The 16,410-nt window shown below is 44.0% G+C and overlaps 1 protein-coding gene across 2 annotated transcripts in view; it reads left to right on the plus strand.

The window, feature by feature from the left end:
• Positions 1–16,410, plus strand: part of CPXM2 (carboxypeptidase X, M14 family member 2) — a 112,340-nt gene that overhangs the window by 56,559 nt on the left and 39,371 nt on the right. For both annotated transcript variants that reach the window (XM_066619003.1, XM_066619002.1), the window contains exons 5-7: positions 7,370–7,454; positions 8,716–8,866; positions 11,587–11,675. In XM_066619003.1, the coding sequence (XP_066475100.1) occupies positions 7,370–7,454; positions 8,716–8,866; positions 11,587–11,675 (325 nt within the window). The remainder of the gene's footprint in view (positions 1–7,369; positions 7,455–8,715; positions 8,867–11,586; positions 11,676–16,410) is intronic.

The following is a 16,410-nucleotide window of genomic DNA, read 5'->3' on the forward strand; positions in this document are numbered from 1 at the left end:
TACAGTCATGTTCACAAATATTCTGTCAGTTCAGCACAGAATGTTGATACTGTGGTGAAAATGGAGGCTTACCAAAAAATCAGGCAGACTATAAACAGTTGAAACACAGCACAGACTGATGGATAGAAAGTTGGAAAGCTGAGTTGGCAAACAATCCAGAAGCAGAAGAGCTGAGGGAAGGGAGGCCAAGAGACAGGCTGGTTGAAGAAGAGAATCTGAGAAGGCAGTGTGCACCTGAGGAAAGGAGGAGACAGAAACCTAAGCAGCAAAGAGATGTAGAAAGTTCAGGAGTGATAAAAAAAAAGAGAACCTGTGTCAAAAAGCGAGTGAAGGCATTGCACAAGGTAGGAGGACAATGGAGGAGCTAGTGTCTTGTTGACAGAAAAGGAGTGGACTGGTAAGGAAAATTTACCAGTGTTTAGAAAGACCAGTGAAGCAAAAAAGTGGCAATTATTTGAACTGGCTTAGCAAATATTCAGTTTTACAGTCACATTTCATAATTAATTTTAATATTGTACAAGCACTGCAGGTACTTCAGACTGCAACCTGATACTCTAGTCTAGACCAGGGGTGCCCAAACCCCGGCCCAGGGGCCACTTGCGGCCCTCAAGGGCTCCTAATCTGGCCTGCGGGGAACCCCCGGTCTCCAGTGAGCCTCTGGCCCTCCAGAAACTTGCTTGAGCCCGTGCTGGCCCAACGCAACTGCTCTCAGCATGAGGGCAACTGTTCAACCTCTCATGTGAACTGTGGGATGAGGGCTTTCTCCGCTGCTTACTGTTTCATGTCTGTGATGCAGCAGCGGCAGCAAAGTGTGAGGCCTTTTATAGGCCTTGAGCTATTGCAAGACCTTCAGTCATTCATTCAAGTTCAATCTCTAACATATTCATTAATGTAAATTAATGTAAATTTATTCAAATTTGAAATATAAATTAATTATTTTTTTTCCTTGCCCCCGACACAGTGTCAGAGAGTTGAGATGGCCCTCCTGCCAAAAAGTTTGGACACTCCTGCTCTAGACCAGCAATTTTCAACCAGTGGGCTGTGGCACGAGTGGTCCTCAGGTGTGCTTTGAGAGTTTGGTGAATTTATTTCTTTTCTTTATTAAATAAATATCATTTATTAATAGGATAGTTGAGGGATGTGAATCCCCCACCAGCAGTGTGGTGTGCCTTGTCAATTGTCAAAAGACTGATGATGTATCTTTGCAATTCTAGTGCCTTGTCAGTGTACCATGAGATGAAAAAGGTTGAACATCGCTGCTCTAGACTAGTGGTGTCAAACATAAAGCCCATGGGCTGGATGCGGACCCTGGAAGTTCCTTGTCCACTGTCCCTCCCCATGATAATTGAGTTCTCCCAGTGCAACGTGTTCAGCAGCACTGCTTCTGCCGAGGTTCTGGGAAGGAGAGATGAATTGAAGGCCTCAGAAGGCAAGGAACACTACAGGAAAATGGGCAGGCTAAGAGCCCAATCCTGTGCTCGGCGGCACAGCTCCGTGCCACCGAGCACTGTCGCAAATGTGCTGTAAGGCGCATTTGCCAGCCTCACTGCCAGGCTTCCGCCAGTGCTAGCCCAGTGCCGGGCTAGCCTGGAGCGGTTGCCCAGCTTCTGCGGCTCAGCAGTCTCCCGGACTGCTGAGAAGCGGCATGGCAAGCAGGTGCGGGGAGGAGGCAACCTCACCGCCAGGCTCCCACCAGTTCTAGCCCTTCGCCAGCCTGTGCTGGGCTAGCGTGGGGCAGTCGCCCAGCTTCTGCGGCTCGGCGGTCTCCTGGATCGCTGAGCAGCGGCAGGGCAAGTGGGGGCGGGAAGGAGGTGTTCCAGGGAGGGGGGAGGCTGGTGGGGGCGGAGAGAGGGCAGGGAGGAGGCGTGATGGGGAGGTGTGACACGGGGAAGGGGCGGTCTGGAGGCATGCCTGGGGGAGGGATGGGAGGCGGGTCTGTGGAGCTCCACTCCACAGGATCCAAGGTGCTCCTGTAGGGCTCCACGCCCTACACGAGTGCCTTTACCTGTCCTTAGTGGTAAAGTGAGTAGCTGCATTGTGGGACTGCTTACCTTACTTGGGGGAAGGGGATGAAAGTCCCCTTCTCCAGAGGCACCTCCCGCAGTAGCCTGGGAGGTGCAGGATCCGGTGGCAGCCCTTCTCGGTGCTGCCGAGCCTGGGCGCCCCGGGCAGCTCAGGATTGGGCTGCCCAAGTGGTAAGAGAAGGAGAAGCTGCCAAGGTGCTCAGAGAGCCGAATTATCACACAAGCTGCTCTTTTAGCAGTGCCACTTCTGCTGAGGTGTCACTTTGCAGACAACCATTCAGGTGTTCAGCTGCTGAGTGCGGCAGAAGTGATGCTGTGGCAGAAGTGGCACAGCTGAAAGGTGGCCTGCTTGATCATTTGGACTCTCTCAACATGATACTTGGGCTCTTCTACATCTTGAAAATATGATCAAGATTTGCAAGATTTGTCTTCTGTCATTTGCTGTTAATGAAGTTCTATTTGATAGCAAGGTGCTCATTTCTGGCCATCATCTGCTTAATGACATCAATTCTGGTCCCCAGCAGCTGCCATTAAAGCTATTTGGCACACTGTGTGAAACAAGACTCTAGACCAGTGATTTTCAACCTTTTTCAGCTGATGGGACACTGACAAGGCCCTAAAATTGTCAAGGCACACCATCAGGTTTTTGACCATTGACAAGGCACACCATGCTGCCAGTGAGGGGCTCACATCCCCCATTAACCCTACTAATAAATGACCTTCCCCCAAATTTCTGTGGCGCACCTGTGAGTCACTTGCGGCACACCAGTGTGCTGTGGCACGGTGGTTGAAAATGGTTGCTCTAGACCAGGGGTCTCCAAACTTTTTAGCCAGAGGCCTGCATGAAATATCTGGCGCAGTGCTGAGGGCCGGAAAAAAATTTAAATATAAAATTTAAATAAATAAATTAGAGAAGGAACTTAGATGAATGAATAAATGAATGAGTGGGCTCATTCACTCAGTCTCTCCGGGCCTCAGAACACCCTCCAGATGCAACCAGAACACAGCTCTGGTCATGTTCAGTCGAGTGGGCCAGAGGCTTTCAGGGGACAAGAGGCTGGTCGTGGGCTGGATAGAGACTCGCTGCGGGCCGCATCTGGCCCCAGGCCGGGGTTTGGAGACCCCTACTCTAGACCCTGCTGTTGACTCTACAGTCAGATTCTCTAGACCAGTGGTTCACAAACATTTTCAACTGGCAGCTCCCTTGACATACTGGGCCATTGGTCTCAGCTCCCTATAATGGTATAATTCTAAATATTTTATAGGGCAGCAGGTTTTTTCCATGCCTCCCCTGGCTGGATTCCATGACTCCCCAGACAGCCACAGCTCACATTTTGGAAACCATTGCTCTAGAGCAGCCATTTTCAACCACTGTGCCGTGGCACACTGGTGTGCCGCAAATGGTCCCCAGGTGTGCCACGGGAGTTTGGTGGAGAGTCATTTATTAATAGAACCATTGAGAATATGAGCCCCCCACCAACAGCAAGGTGTGCCTTGTCAATTGTCCAAAAACTGATGGTGTGCCTTGACAATTTTAGTACCTTGTCAGTGTGCCATGAGATGAAAAAGGTTGAAAATCACTGCTCTAGAGACTATAACAGCATAAATGTGTTGGACATGACCAAATGAGTTTGGTTCCCTTCAGTGTCCTATGAAATCAGCTGAGGTGTTTACTTTATATTTGGGGTATCCATTAATTTCTGGAAATAATGGAACCAAGGAGGAGTCCAAACTAAATGAAGACCTTTCAGTGATTTCACTCAGTCCAAAATAAATGGGCCAGGAAAGGAATGTGAGGTCCATTTTTTTGCACCCTCCATATGTTTTCTTTCCTTCTTTTAATTTGTACCAGAAGTGTAGCTTTTGCTGCTACCTGTGGTGACAGCTAAAGGAACTTGGTTTTGCGGCCACCTCCTGGAAATGGCCATTTCTTTTACCCAATACTGCCCTGGCACACAGCATACATCGGGATTAATGTGGGTTAAAACATTGCCACCAGCAAGAAAAAAAAAATGGTGGTTGCCAGTGTTTTGGACACAGTTGCTTCAAAGCAGTGGCCGTTTTTTTTACCTGCCTTGCTGCAGAATGATGCTGTGTTCCAGGACATGGATTCTAAAATTTCCACCCCCAGAAGGCAGCTATACAGTGGGGCATCAGTGTCACCAACACAGGCAGCAATGAAAGTTTAAAGCTAGATAATTTTTAATTGAACAAATCAAAATGAATGGATAAAATGAATTGTGAGTACCTATGGGTCCTGAATGGAGAAGATCCCAAATAGCCCCAAAATGAAAGTGTAATACCAGATGACTGTGCTGATCTGGTGTGTACAACCAAGACCTTAATGAACTGGGGTGAACTGATTTGACCTGGCTGTGTTATTTACTGCTAAACTGCTGCTAAGTACTGACAGAGTCAAATAGCTTTTTAACATGGAACAGCCAAAATTGTTTTGCCCTCACTGCCTTAAAATTGAGTAATATACATTGTCTAGGACTGGTTTCTAGTTATATTGCTGCTTTTCTACTTCCTAGTTGTGTGCCATCAGATTTCAAATCCATGGCCCTGAGCCCTGATAGATAAATACAACCTCCACGGACAGAAACAGCATCTATCTGAATCCCAGATACTTGGAACAAATAGCACTGTGGCCCCTAACTTCATGCTTTGTTTGTCAGAATCACCTGATTGATTGCTGCTGGAACTAGAAATGCTAGGCTAAATGGACCTTGATCTGATCCAGCTAAAACATCCTTGTGGGATTCTCAATGTAGTTCCTTAGAATTAAGCAACGTTATGCTCAAGTAAGTGTGCTGTGCGTGAACACAAGATCGTGCTGATGTGCACAGTAACTTAAGATTAGCAAACATAAGAACATAAGAACAGCCCCACTGGATCAGGCCATAGGCCCATCTTGTCCAGCTTCCTGTATCTCACAGTGCCCCACCAAATGCCCCAGGGAGCACACTAGATAACAAGAGACCTCATCCTGGTGCCCTCCCTTGCATCTGGCATTCTGACATAGCCCATTTCTAAAATCAGGAGGTTGCACATTACATCATGGTTTGTAACCCGTAATGGATTTTTCCTCCAGAAACTTGTCCAATCCCCTTTTAAAGGCGCCCAGGCCAGATGCCATAACCACATCCTGTGGTAAGGAGTTCCACAGACCAACCACACACTGAGTAAAGAAATATTTTCTTTTGTCTGTCCTAACCCTCCTAACACTCAATTTTAGTGGATGTCCCCTGGTTCTGATGTTATGTGAGAGTGTAAAGAGCATCTCTCTATCCATTTTATCCTTCCTGTGCATAAATTTGTATATCTCAATCATGTCCGCCCTCAGGCGCCTCTTTTCTAGGCTGAAGAGGCCCAAACGCCGTAGCCTTTCCTCATAAGGAAGGTGCCCCAGCCCAGTAATCATCTTAGTCACGCTCTTTTGCACTTTTTTCATTTCCACTATGTCTTTTTTGAGATACGGCGACCAGAACTGGACGCAATACTCCAGGTGTGGCCTTACCATCGATTTGTACAACAGCATTACAACATTAGCTGTTTTGTTCTCAATACCTTTTCTAATGATCCCAAGCATAGAATTAGCCTTCTTCACTGCCGCCGCACATTCGGTCGACACGTTCATCAACCTGTCCACCACCACCCCAAGAACTCTCTCCTGATCTGTCACAGACAGCTCAGAACTCATTAGCCTATATGTGAAGTTTTGATTTTTTGCATGATATTTTGCAATGTGCATGACTTTACATTTACTTACATTGAAACGCATCTGTCATTTTGCTGCCCATTCTGCCAGTTTGGAGAGATTCTTCTGGAGCTCCTCACAATCACTTCTGGTCTTCACCACTCAGAAAAGTTTGGTATCGTCCGCAAATGTAGCTACCTCACTGCTCAACCCTGTCTCCAGGTCATTTATGAAGAGTTTGAAGAGCACTGGTCCCAGGACAGATCCTTGGGGCACACCGCTTTTCACCTCTCTCCATTGTGAAAATTACCCATTGACACCCACTCTCTGTTCCCTGGTCTTCAACCAGTTCTCAATCCACTAGAGGACCTGCTCTCTAATTCCCTGACTGTGGAATTTATTCAGTAGCCTTTGGTGAGGGACCGTGTCAAACGCCTTTTGAAAGTCCAGATATATAATGTCCATGGGTTCTTCCACATCCACATGCCTGTTGACCTTTTCAAAGAATTCTATAAGTTTTGTGAGGCAAGACTTACCCTTACAGAAGCCACGCTGATTCTCTCTCAGCAAGGCTTGTTCGTCTATGTGTTTTGAGATTCTATCTTTGATGAGGCATTCCACCATCTTACCCGGTATAGATGTTAGGCTGACTGGTCTATAGTTTCCCGGGTCCCCCCTCCTTCCCTTTTAAAAAATCAGTGTGACATTTGCTATCCTCCAATCTTCTGGCACCATGGGCTTTTTGAGGGACAAGTTGCATATTTTAGTCAAGAGATCAGCAATTTCATTCTTCAATTCCTTAATAACTCTTGGGTGGATGCCATCAGGGCCTGGTGACTTATTGATCTTTAATTTATCAATGAGGTCTGAAACATCTTCTCTTTTAACCTCTATCTGACTTAACTCCTGGGTCAGGAGGGGCCATTCGGGCAGCAGTATCTGCCCGAGGTCTTCTGCTGTGAAGACAGATGCAAAGAACTCATTTAATTTCTCTGCCATTTCTAAGTCTCCTTTTATCTCCCTTTTCCATCCCCCACCATCCAGAGGGCCAACCACTTCTCTGTCAGGTTTCCTGCTTCTAACTTATTTGAAGAAGCTTTTATTATTCCCCTTAATGTTGCTGACCATGTGTTCCTCATAGTCTCTCTTGGCCTCCAGTATCACCCGTATCACATTCAAACATGCTCCTGTTTGAAGACACCTTATATGTGCTTCCATTTGCAGACTTTTCTTTCTACAGGCTAAGTAAACAGATGCCTTTCATTGGCATCCATGGTTTATAGCTACTACGGTAAGAAAGGATGAAGGAGAGAATAATTTCTAGTAAAGGAAAACGAGCAGTGTCTTCTGGAAATTCTCCTCCTCAAGTCGATGTCAAAATGAATGTGATCTGCACAAAGCACAAAATACCCTTCCACAGCACACATTTCAGATGAATGTGACCCAAGTTGTGATTGGTTTCTGTGTACATGCTTAGCTTTTTGTACATTATCTGCTGCATCTACATTTTTATATCATTTTTCCCAGTTGGATTTTAACATCCTTTTTGGCAAATAGGATTTCTGTTATTAGTTTTTTTTTTTTTTGTGATTAATTAAATTATTAAGCATAATTTTCAAGCATATCCTTTTCTGCTTCTTTCTAGGAGTGACTGGGTAACATCTTACAAAGTAATGGTGAGCAATGACAGTCACGCATGGATCACTGTCAGAAATGGGTCTGGAGACATGGTTAGTATCATGGTTAATACTAAATTTTGTCCATCATAACCATTGTTAGAGTGCTATATTGATAAACTGTTGCTAGTTAAATTCATTACCTGAAATCAAGCAGACACTTGTCTGTCATGTGTTTATGAGCAGGGAAATTGGAGAGAGCATGAAATTAACAAAGGATATAGCAGAAAAACTCTAGAACACCAGGCTGAAGCTACACTTCCTTTTATTAACACTCATGCAAAAAATGGGAGCCAGGATGGTGTAGTAGTTTGGGAGATGGACATTGAAGATCAAGATTCAAATCCCTGCTCAGCCAGGAAGTTTCCTGGGTGACCTTGGGCCAGTCACTTATTTCCCAACCTCACCTACCTCACAGACTTGTTGTGAAGGAGGAACTCTGTACACCACCCTGAGCTCCTTGGTGAAAAGGTGGTATAAAAATGTGGGGAAAAATAAAAACAAATTCTCTCTCTCTCTCTCTCTCTCTCTCTCTCTCTCTCTCTCTCTCTCTCTCTCTCTCTCTCTCTCTCTCTATCTATCTATCTATATATATATATATAGAGAGAGAGAGAGAGAGATATCTCTATATATATCTATATAAAGAGAGATATATATCTATATAAAGATATATATATATATATATATAAAGAGAGAGAGAGAGAGAGAGAGAGAGAGAGAGAGAGAGAGAGAGAATATAATATATTATGCCATAATATATTATGCCATATAATTTATATGGCATAAATTAGTAAATATTCAGAGAAAAGACACCTGAAAAAAATCTAGGGCTGTAGTCTCCTTGATCTCCCATCAGATTGTGTTCTTGGTGATCACCTGTTAGTCAGAAATGAAAATTGTGACCTTGGAAGAATATCTAAAATATTGTCCTATATTACAACCTGCCCATGTCTTACGACACTCCTTAAACAATTCTTAAAAAACAATTCTTAAAAAGCATAGGTACAATGCAGGCTTGAGGCTCAAAGCTTTGGTACAACTAGCTTCCATTTAACCATAGTCAAAAATATATTACCTAAAAAGCGTTGAGGTTTAGGAGGGGAAGATGCTCGGCACTCCGTTCCCATTTATCAGTCATGCCTCCAAGGATTCAGTCATGCAGTTCTGCTACTTAAGAAAAAGGTCTGCTGAGCTATTATATGCTTAGAGTTTTCTCATCTTATTTGACCTGATCAGATCTCATATTTTGACTTTCCTCTTGCTTCAGGTAGTGGTACTAATGATGACCTCTTCTCTATTTTGTGTGCTGAGATAGATTTTTGAAGGCAACAGTGAAAAGGAGATCCCAGTCCTCAATGAGCTACCAGTACCCCTCATTGCCCGTTATATTCGGATAAACCCTCGAACATGGTATGAAGAAGGAAGCATATGCATGAGACTAGAAATCCTAGGCTGCCCTCTGCCAGGTAAGTGCCATTTTCGGAGCCAGGTTTGGCGTAACATGAAGCCTCCACAGGATGGATTCCTTTGATGAGTACAGACACAGTTTTGTTGGAATAAATTTCACACTTTTTCTGGTGGCCTTTTGGCACACATTCAGTGTTTCTCTTTGGATACAGGTGTTCTGCTGGAAATGCTTTATGGAACAAGTAATTATTCTCCTGTGTCAAGAGGAACTTAATAAACCAACCTTATTAAATAGCCCCAGAATAGCATGTATATGGAAATATTTTCTTTAGTTCTTCAATGAATCATTGTGCTAGCTAAACACAAGGCAATTAATCAATGAAAGCAAACCTTCAGCCAGTTCACAGAGCAGAGTAAAAGCAGAGACAGCAAAATGGTCTTCACGGAGGAAAAAAAATGTGACAGAACCCCACAGACGAGGAAGATAAAGATGGCACACGAGCTCTTTAGTTTTCTTTCTAGTTTCCACAGTATTGCTGTGCAGATGAATGCAAAATGACACATAGGGATTTGCAGTTGCCTGAAAGGGATAGATGTACTTTTTCTTTCCAGTCCTTTCACAAATTAAACAGAAAGCAGAAAATACCCAGAATTTTTTTTTAAGTACCCAGATACAGACAGAGAAGAAAATGCCTTCGAGCACTCAGTGCGTTTATTTATTTATGACTATGCCAAAGAGTTGTTGCAAGACCTAGATGGCGTTATTACTTATTTTTCATAGAGTGATAATTGATGTTTGCTTGAAGATTCTTTCATCTCCAGGAGATAGAAACTTGGGTTCAAATTCCACCCTCAGTTATGGAGTCACTGGGTATTGTTGGGTAAGTCAGGTTATCACTAAGAGCGTAGCGGCAGAGATGATCACTCTACTGAATGAGAAAACCAGAAAATTGTTAGCTTCTGTGATTGTGGCATGAATTCACCAATGCACAGTAGAATTATAAATTACTTTCTTCGCCACCCTTCCTAAAAGGGTCTCAGCATGACACACAAACGTCTCTTCCTCCCTTTTATTCTAACAATCCTATAAGATGCTTAGGCTTGGTGATAGTGACTAATCCAGGGTCACCCAGTGAGTTTCATGGCACACTGGAGATTTGAACTGATGTCCCCCCCAGTCTGAGTGAGTTATTTCACATTCTGAGCACAATACCACATTGTCTCCAAACCAGCAGTGCTTTGTGCGCACAGACTGTTTGTCAAGATTTTCATCTTTTCCTGTTTTGTACAGGTGTGTTTGCTGACATATGAATGACATGCATTCTGTTGAGAAATGCTTCCGCTGATCTTTTGGTCTCTTGGACTAATATCTGTCAGCATGGGAATTGGCATAGTCCCTGTGTGGACCTGAAGCATCAGACCCACTGGTTGAGCTGATTTGACATTCTATGGAGGAAATTATATTTTATAGAAGAAGAGAATGTTTCTCAATATTTCTGCCTCTCAAATTCTGATTTTACTTTGTCCTAGTTGTGGAATGACACTGGTTTGTTTGCTTTTCACCGTTATTTCAGATTCGCTTTCTGACGGTTGTAAACATCAACATTAATGTGCATGTTGACCCAAGACAGGACTTGGCCCCAGAGAACATGCATCTTCTGGTGTGCTTGCAGTTTAGAGCCACTGAGTAAATCAGATGCACATCCAGACATGCCTATGAGTGCAGAGATGGTCTACCCTCATTTCCTTGCTTTTAGTAAAAGATACATTTGGTACACATCCCACCAAAAGTAAGGCACTGTAGATAAACATCATGTACACTCACAGTTGCATTTGGGTGCCCATCTGATTCAGTCACTGGGTTGTAGTGGTTAGAATGCCAGGCAAGGAGTGGAAAGACCCATGCACAAATCTGCACTGAGTCATAAAGCTCACTGGGTGACCCTAGGTCTCCATATCTTTGCCAAGCCTATCTTACTGAGTTGTTGTGAGGATAAAATGTGTGTGTGTGGGGGGGGGGGGAGGAATCTGGTACACCACCTGAGGTCTTTGGAGGAGGAATAGAATAGAAATGTAACTGTGAATTTAGGCCCATTGTTGCTGATCCAGCAAGTGTCATGGGTGCCTGGTTCTGTGCATAGACCTGTCTAATTGGACTGGATGACCAAGTGTGGGTAGATAGTAAGCAGAGAACAAATGTGCTCTATATTGACATCTCCCTTTTTCCCTTTGGGGATGGTATGCAACATTATGGACCTGCTTTCATGTGAAAGGGGCAAATGCCCTGTGCATGGCCTTGCGCACCTCTAGGAATGCTTGGAAGCCTCACTAAGACTCCTGATATGGTCGGAAACCGTGCTTCTGGTTTGCCAGAAGCACAGTTTAAGACTGTGGGGAAGCCTCAGGAGGTTTCCCTGGTGCGTCCTGGAGTTGTACAAGGCTCTATTTTGCTCCAGGTGAGGGGGGGTAGATTTGCGCATGGGGTCGGCAGCATCCCACGGGAGGGCGCCATCACGGACCTTTGCCCTGGGGTGCGGGGCTGGGGAATGCAACAAAAGAAAGGTAGGATCAAAATTCACAAACCATGAAAAACTGTCATGGGTCTGTGTGTATCATTCATATTTCAAAAAGCTCTGCACTTTTGACATTTCCTTCTTTTAAAATATCTTCCTACATATGAGAGTAGCATTTAAAGGGAGCTTTCCGAATTTGTTATTTTATAGTTACATTGTTCACCCCTTGAACACACAACTATAATATTTATTCTTTTTCATCACAGACCCCAATAATTATTATCACAGAAGAAATGAGATGACGACAACCGACAACCTTGACTTCAAGCACCACAGTTACAAGGAAATGAGGCAGGTAGGGCACAAAGAATGGAGGTTTTGGTGAAGGGGTGTGCAGTGGGATCTTTATAAAAATGGATTGTTAGCACTGTAGTGACATTCTGCCATTGCCTAAATAACTTTGTGGGTGTGCTCACCTACCCCAAGTTATATGGATTTTCTTCCATTGAAATCCACTTCAGTCAATTTTGATTGAAAACTGGTATAAAGATTCATACGGCTTCCATCAGTCATTTTCATTTCATGAGTTATGGGTGGAACACAAGGACATTTTATTGCTTTAAGCAGAAAAAAAAGCTACTCTTGCCTCAAAATTTGTAGTAATAGAACTAAATCCTTCCTTTCCCTACTGCATGTTTGGCCAAATATGACCTCGGATGCTCCTGTTGTGGTGCGAACTTCAAGTGAATGCGTAAACAGCTCTGGTTTGCAGTGCCCTTCTCATGTTTGCTTTCTGCTTCTGCCATTTTATAATACTGAGCATTTGAATTAATCTGTAGTGTAGTGCGAATCAGGTTAACGTGTGATGAGGTGATGACCTTCAGGAAAGCTCCAGCCTTACTGTTCAATAGTTGTTATCAGGGGTTCCCAAAGTGTGTGCTGTGATGCCTTGGGACATTGTGGCACATTCTCAGGGGCACTGCAGGATGTCCCCGGTCAACCCTCCTACCTATTTCCCCTGAGCACAGCCATCTTGGTTCTTGCAAAACCTTGTGAGGTTTGGGTGCTACCATCTTGGATCTCATGAAATATGGTGAAATTTGGGTACCACCATCTTAAATCTCATGAGATTTTGCAAGATTCAAGATGGCAGCACTTGGTTAAGCCAGGAAAAAGGCTGTGGGGGTGTTGTGACCCAGATAACTTTGGGAACCACTAGTTTTCATGTTACACCTCTTCAGAGATTTTTGCCCAGAGTTCATGGGTAGCATAATTGGCAGTAGAAGGCTTGTGCCATACAAATGACCAAGATTCATAGGAAAATTAATAGACTACACCAGTGTTTCTCAAACTTTGAGGGAGCTTTACTCCCTTCAGTAAGTCTTTGTGGGGGAGGAGCTAGGGCAGCAATGTGAACCCCAGGATTGCATCCTTGTGGGGGGCGAGGAGTGCACTGTCCACTTTATGTAAGTGGAAAAAGAGCAAGTGGAAGTCACCCTCCCTCGCCCCCCCCATAGGGTCGCAATCCTGGAGATTGCTTCCCTGCCTCTCCCCTTATTATTATTATTATTATTATTATTATTATTATTATTATTATTATTATTATTATTATTATTGACAATATTTATATACCACTTTTCAACAAAAGTTTGCAAAGCAGTTTACAGAGAAAATCAAATTTCTAATGGCTCCCTGTCCCAAAAGGACTCCCAATCTAAAAAGATGCAAAAGAACACCAGCAGGCAGCCACTAGAAAAGACACTGCTGGAGTGAGGAGGGCCAGTTACTCTCCCCCTGCTAAATAAAAGAGGAGCACCCACTTGAAAAGTGCCTCTTACCCAGTTAGCAGGGTTAGAGGGACGGGGGAACCTTTACGTGAACTGATGGATCACAACCCACCAGTTTGAGAACCACTAGTCTACACTAGACTAACAGCTATAATTATGTTTCTTTTGCTACAAGCATACAGCAAACAAACTGAGATCTATATCACTATGGATATAGGTGTAGAATGTGCTAAAGATATTTCTTCCTGTCTTTGTCTTCAAATATATGAAGATAATATGTTTGGACTTGAAGTATGTGAATCATTTTCACTGTTCTGAATCTTCAGTGAATTTATATGGAATGAGTCATCATTCATTTTTTTATTGCGCAATTGTGTACTGAGTCACATTCTGGGCTCACAAGAGATTTCATGGCCTACATTTCCAGCAGACAGATTAGACAAGTAGAAACTCAATTGGCATAATTAGTGTCAAGATCAGTAAAGTTAAACGTGTGTTAGATCCTAATTGGGCAAAGACAGGTTGGTCAAGTATGAAATATATTTGGGGAAAACTAATAGCTTACAGCAGGAGAAATTATTTCCTCTGGTCTTGTATGAGTAGCGAGAGAAAGAGAGATGTGATTAAATTGTGGCAGTAGCTGTAACTGGTCAACAGAGAGCTACCTCCTTTATCGTGAACTCCATACTGTCTGTTTTGCTGATCACTGAGTCATCTGAGAGTACTCATGTAATTGGGCTACTACTGTAAGCAGCATTTAGCTTTTCTTTTCCGTTGTTAGTGATTCTAGATCCAAAAGCTATCTTTTCAAAAATTATGTAAACATATAGTATGAGTCAATGAGTATAAAATAGGCGTGTACTCCTGAATCAAGGGACTGCTTTTCAGATTTTCAGTCCCCAAAAGTCTATAATTGGAACAACCAACATAATTTCCACCTAAAAACTACGTAATATTCTTTCTTTTCTTTGTCATGTTTTTGTGTTATATAACTGCTCGGATTTGACTATTAAATAATACCGAGGGCAAAAGATTGCACTTCATTTCTAACTGACCCAGATTCAATAGATTTCCCTGCCCTTCCTTGCCAATTTACTTCTCAAAGCAAAACAAAATGCTTACTATTGTGTGGTGGTGGGAAGGAGCCTATTTTACTAGCAGTGCAGGTGTTTTCTGCTCCCTCCCTAGCTGTTAAAGTAAAAATGACACTTCTCAGCATGCTCTGAAACATCATTTCTGCTAGCGTCATGGAAATGTTATGTTTCTGACATTACAATTTTCATGATCTTTGCAGGAAATGATGGTTCCAGGCATGCTGAGAAGTGACATTTCTACTTCTGTAGCCAGGCAAGGAACAGAAAAGACCTGCCCAGCTAGCAAGATGGGCTCCTTCCCTGCAGAGCTGTTTTCCCCTCCCCGAACTCACAAGCAAAGGAAAGGGTTATTTTTTTTAAAAAACAACCTTAGCTTGTGGGGGAGGGGGATGATTGTGAGATTTTTGACAGCAATCCTTTTACAATTCACAAAATGCCTTGAGCTTTTGCAATTACCCAAAACAATTACTCACAAAAAACCAGGGATGAGCGAGTCCAGAGCAGCTTGACTTAGTAGAGTCATGAGTCTCCACCCCCCATGACTCAATTTGAAAACGAGACCTAAAGGGGGGGCATTCCGAGTCTCCCAGAGCATTTTCACAACTCAAAAAGACTCAAGTCACAAGTCTTTCCCTTTAAAAAGCCAGTCATGGGGGGAAAAATTGAGCTGCTGATGTGTGTGTGTGTGTGTGTGTGTGTGTGTGTGTGTGTGAGAGAGAGAGAGAGAGGAAGAGAGAGAGAGAGAGAGAGAGAGAGAGAGAGAGAGTTCTCTTTAAAATCTCCCCTGCTGTCCCATCCCATCTGTAAACAAGGTGGGAGGTGGTGAGACAAACTACATAAGAGCGGAAACAGAAGCGGCAAGAGGGAAGAGCAAGCCCTCACCAACCTTATAGAATTCTTTGAAAAGGTCAACAGGCATGTGGATGCGGGAGAACCCGTGGACATTATATATCTGGACTTTCAGAAGGCGTTTGACACGGTCCCTCACCAAAGGCTACTGAAAAAACTCCACAGTCAGGGAATTAGAGGACAGGTCCTCTCCTGGATTGAGAACTGGTTGGAGGCCAGGAAGCAGAGAGTGGGTGTCAATGGGCAATTTTCACAATGGAGAGAGGTGAAAAGCGGTGTGCCCCAAGGATCTGTCCTGGGACCGGTGCTTTTCAACCTCTTCATAAATGACCTGGAGACAGGGTTGAGCAGTGAAGTGGCTAAGTTTGCAGACGACACCAAACTTTTCCGAGTGGTAAAGACCAGAAGTGATTGTGAGGAGCTCCAGAAGGATCTCTCCAGACTGGCAGAATGGGCAGCAAAATGGCAGATGCGCTTCAATGTCAGTAAATGTAAAGTCATGCACATTGGGGCAAAAAATCAAAACTTCACATATAGGCTGATGGGTTCTGAGCTGTCTGTGACAGATCAGGAGAGAGATCTTGGGGTGGTGGTGGACAGGTCGATGAAAGTGTCGACCCAATGTGCGGCGGCAGTGAAGAAGGCCAATTCTATGCTTGGGATCATTAGGAAGGGTATTGAGAACAAAACAGCTAATATTATAATGCCGTTGTACAAATCGATGGTAAGGCCACACCTGGAGTATTCTGTCCAGTTCTGGTCGCCGCATCTCAAAAAAGACATAGTGGAAATGGAAAAGGTGCAAAAGAGAGCGACTAAGATGATTACAGGGCTGGGGCACCTTCCTTATGAGGAAAGGCTACGGCGTTTGGGCCTCTTCAGCCTAGAAAAGAGACGCTTGAGGGGGGACATGATTGAGACATACAAAATTATGCAGGGGATGGACAGAGTGGATAGGGAGATGCTCTTTACACTCTCACATAATACCAGAACCAGGGGACATCCACTAAAATTGAGTGTTGGGCGGGTTAGGACAGACAAAAGAAAATATTTCTTTACTCAGCGCGTGGTCGGTCTGTGGAACTCCTTGCCACAGGATGTGGTGCTGGCGTCTAGCCTAGACGCCTTTAAAAGGGGATTGGACGAGTTTCTGGAGGAAAAATCCATTATCGGGTACAAGCCATGATGTGTATGCGCAACCTCCTGATTTTAGGAATGGGTTAAGTCAGAATGCCAGATGTAGGGGAGAGCACCAGGATGAGGTTTCTTGTTATCTGGTGTGCTCCCTGGGGCATTTGGTGGGCCGCTGTGAGATACAGGAAGCTGGACTAGATGGGCCTATGGCCTGATCCAGTGGGGC

Source organism: Tiliqua scincoides, chromosome 3 (assembly GCF_035046505.1).
Source record: "Tiliqua scincoides isolate rTilSci1 chromosome 3, rTilSci1.hap2, whole genome shotgun sequence".
In the NCBI taxonomy this organism is placed as follows: Eukaryota; Metazoa; Chordata; class Lepidosauria; order Squamata; family Scincidae; genus Tiliqua; species Tiliqua scincoides.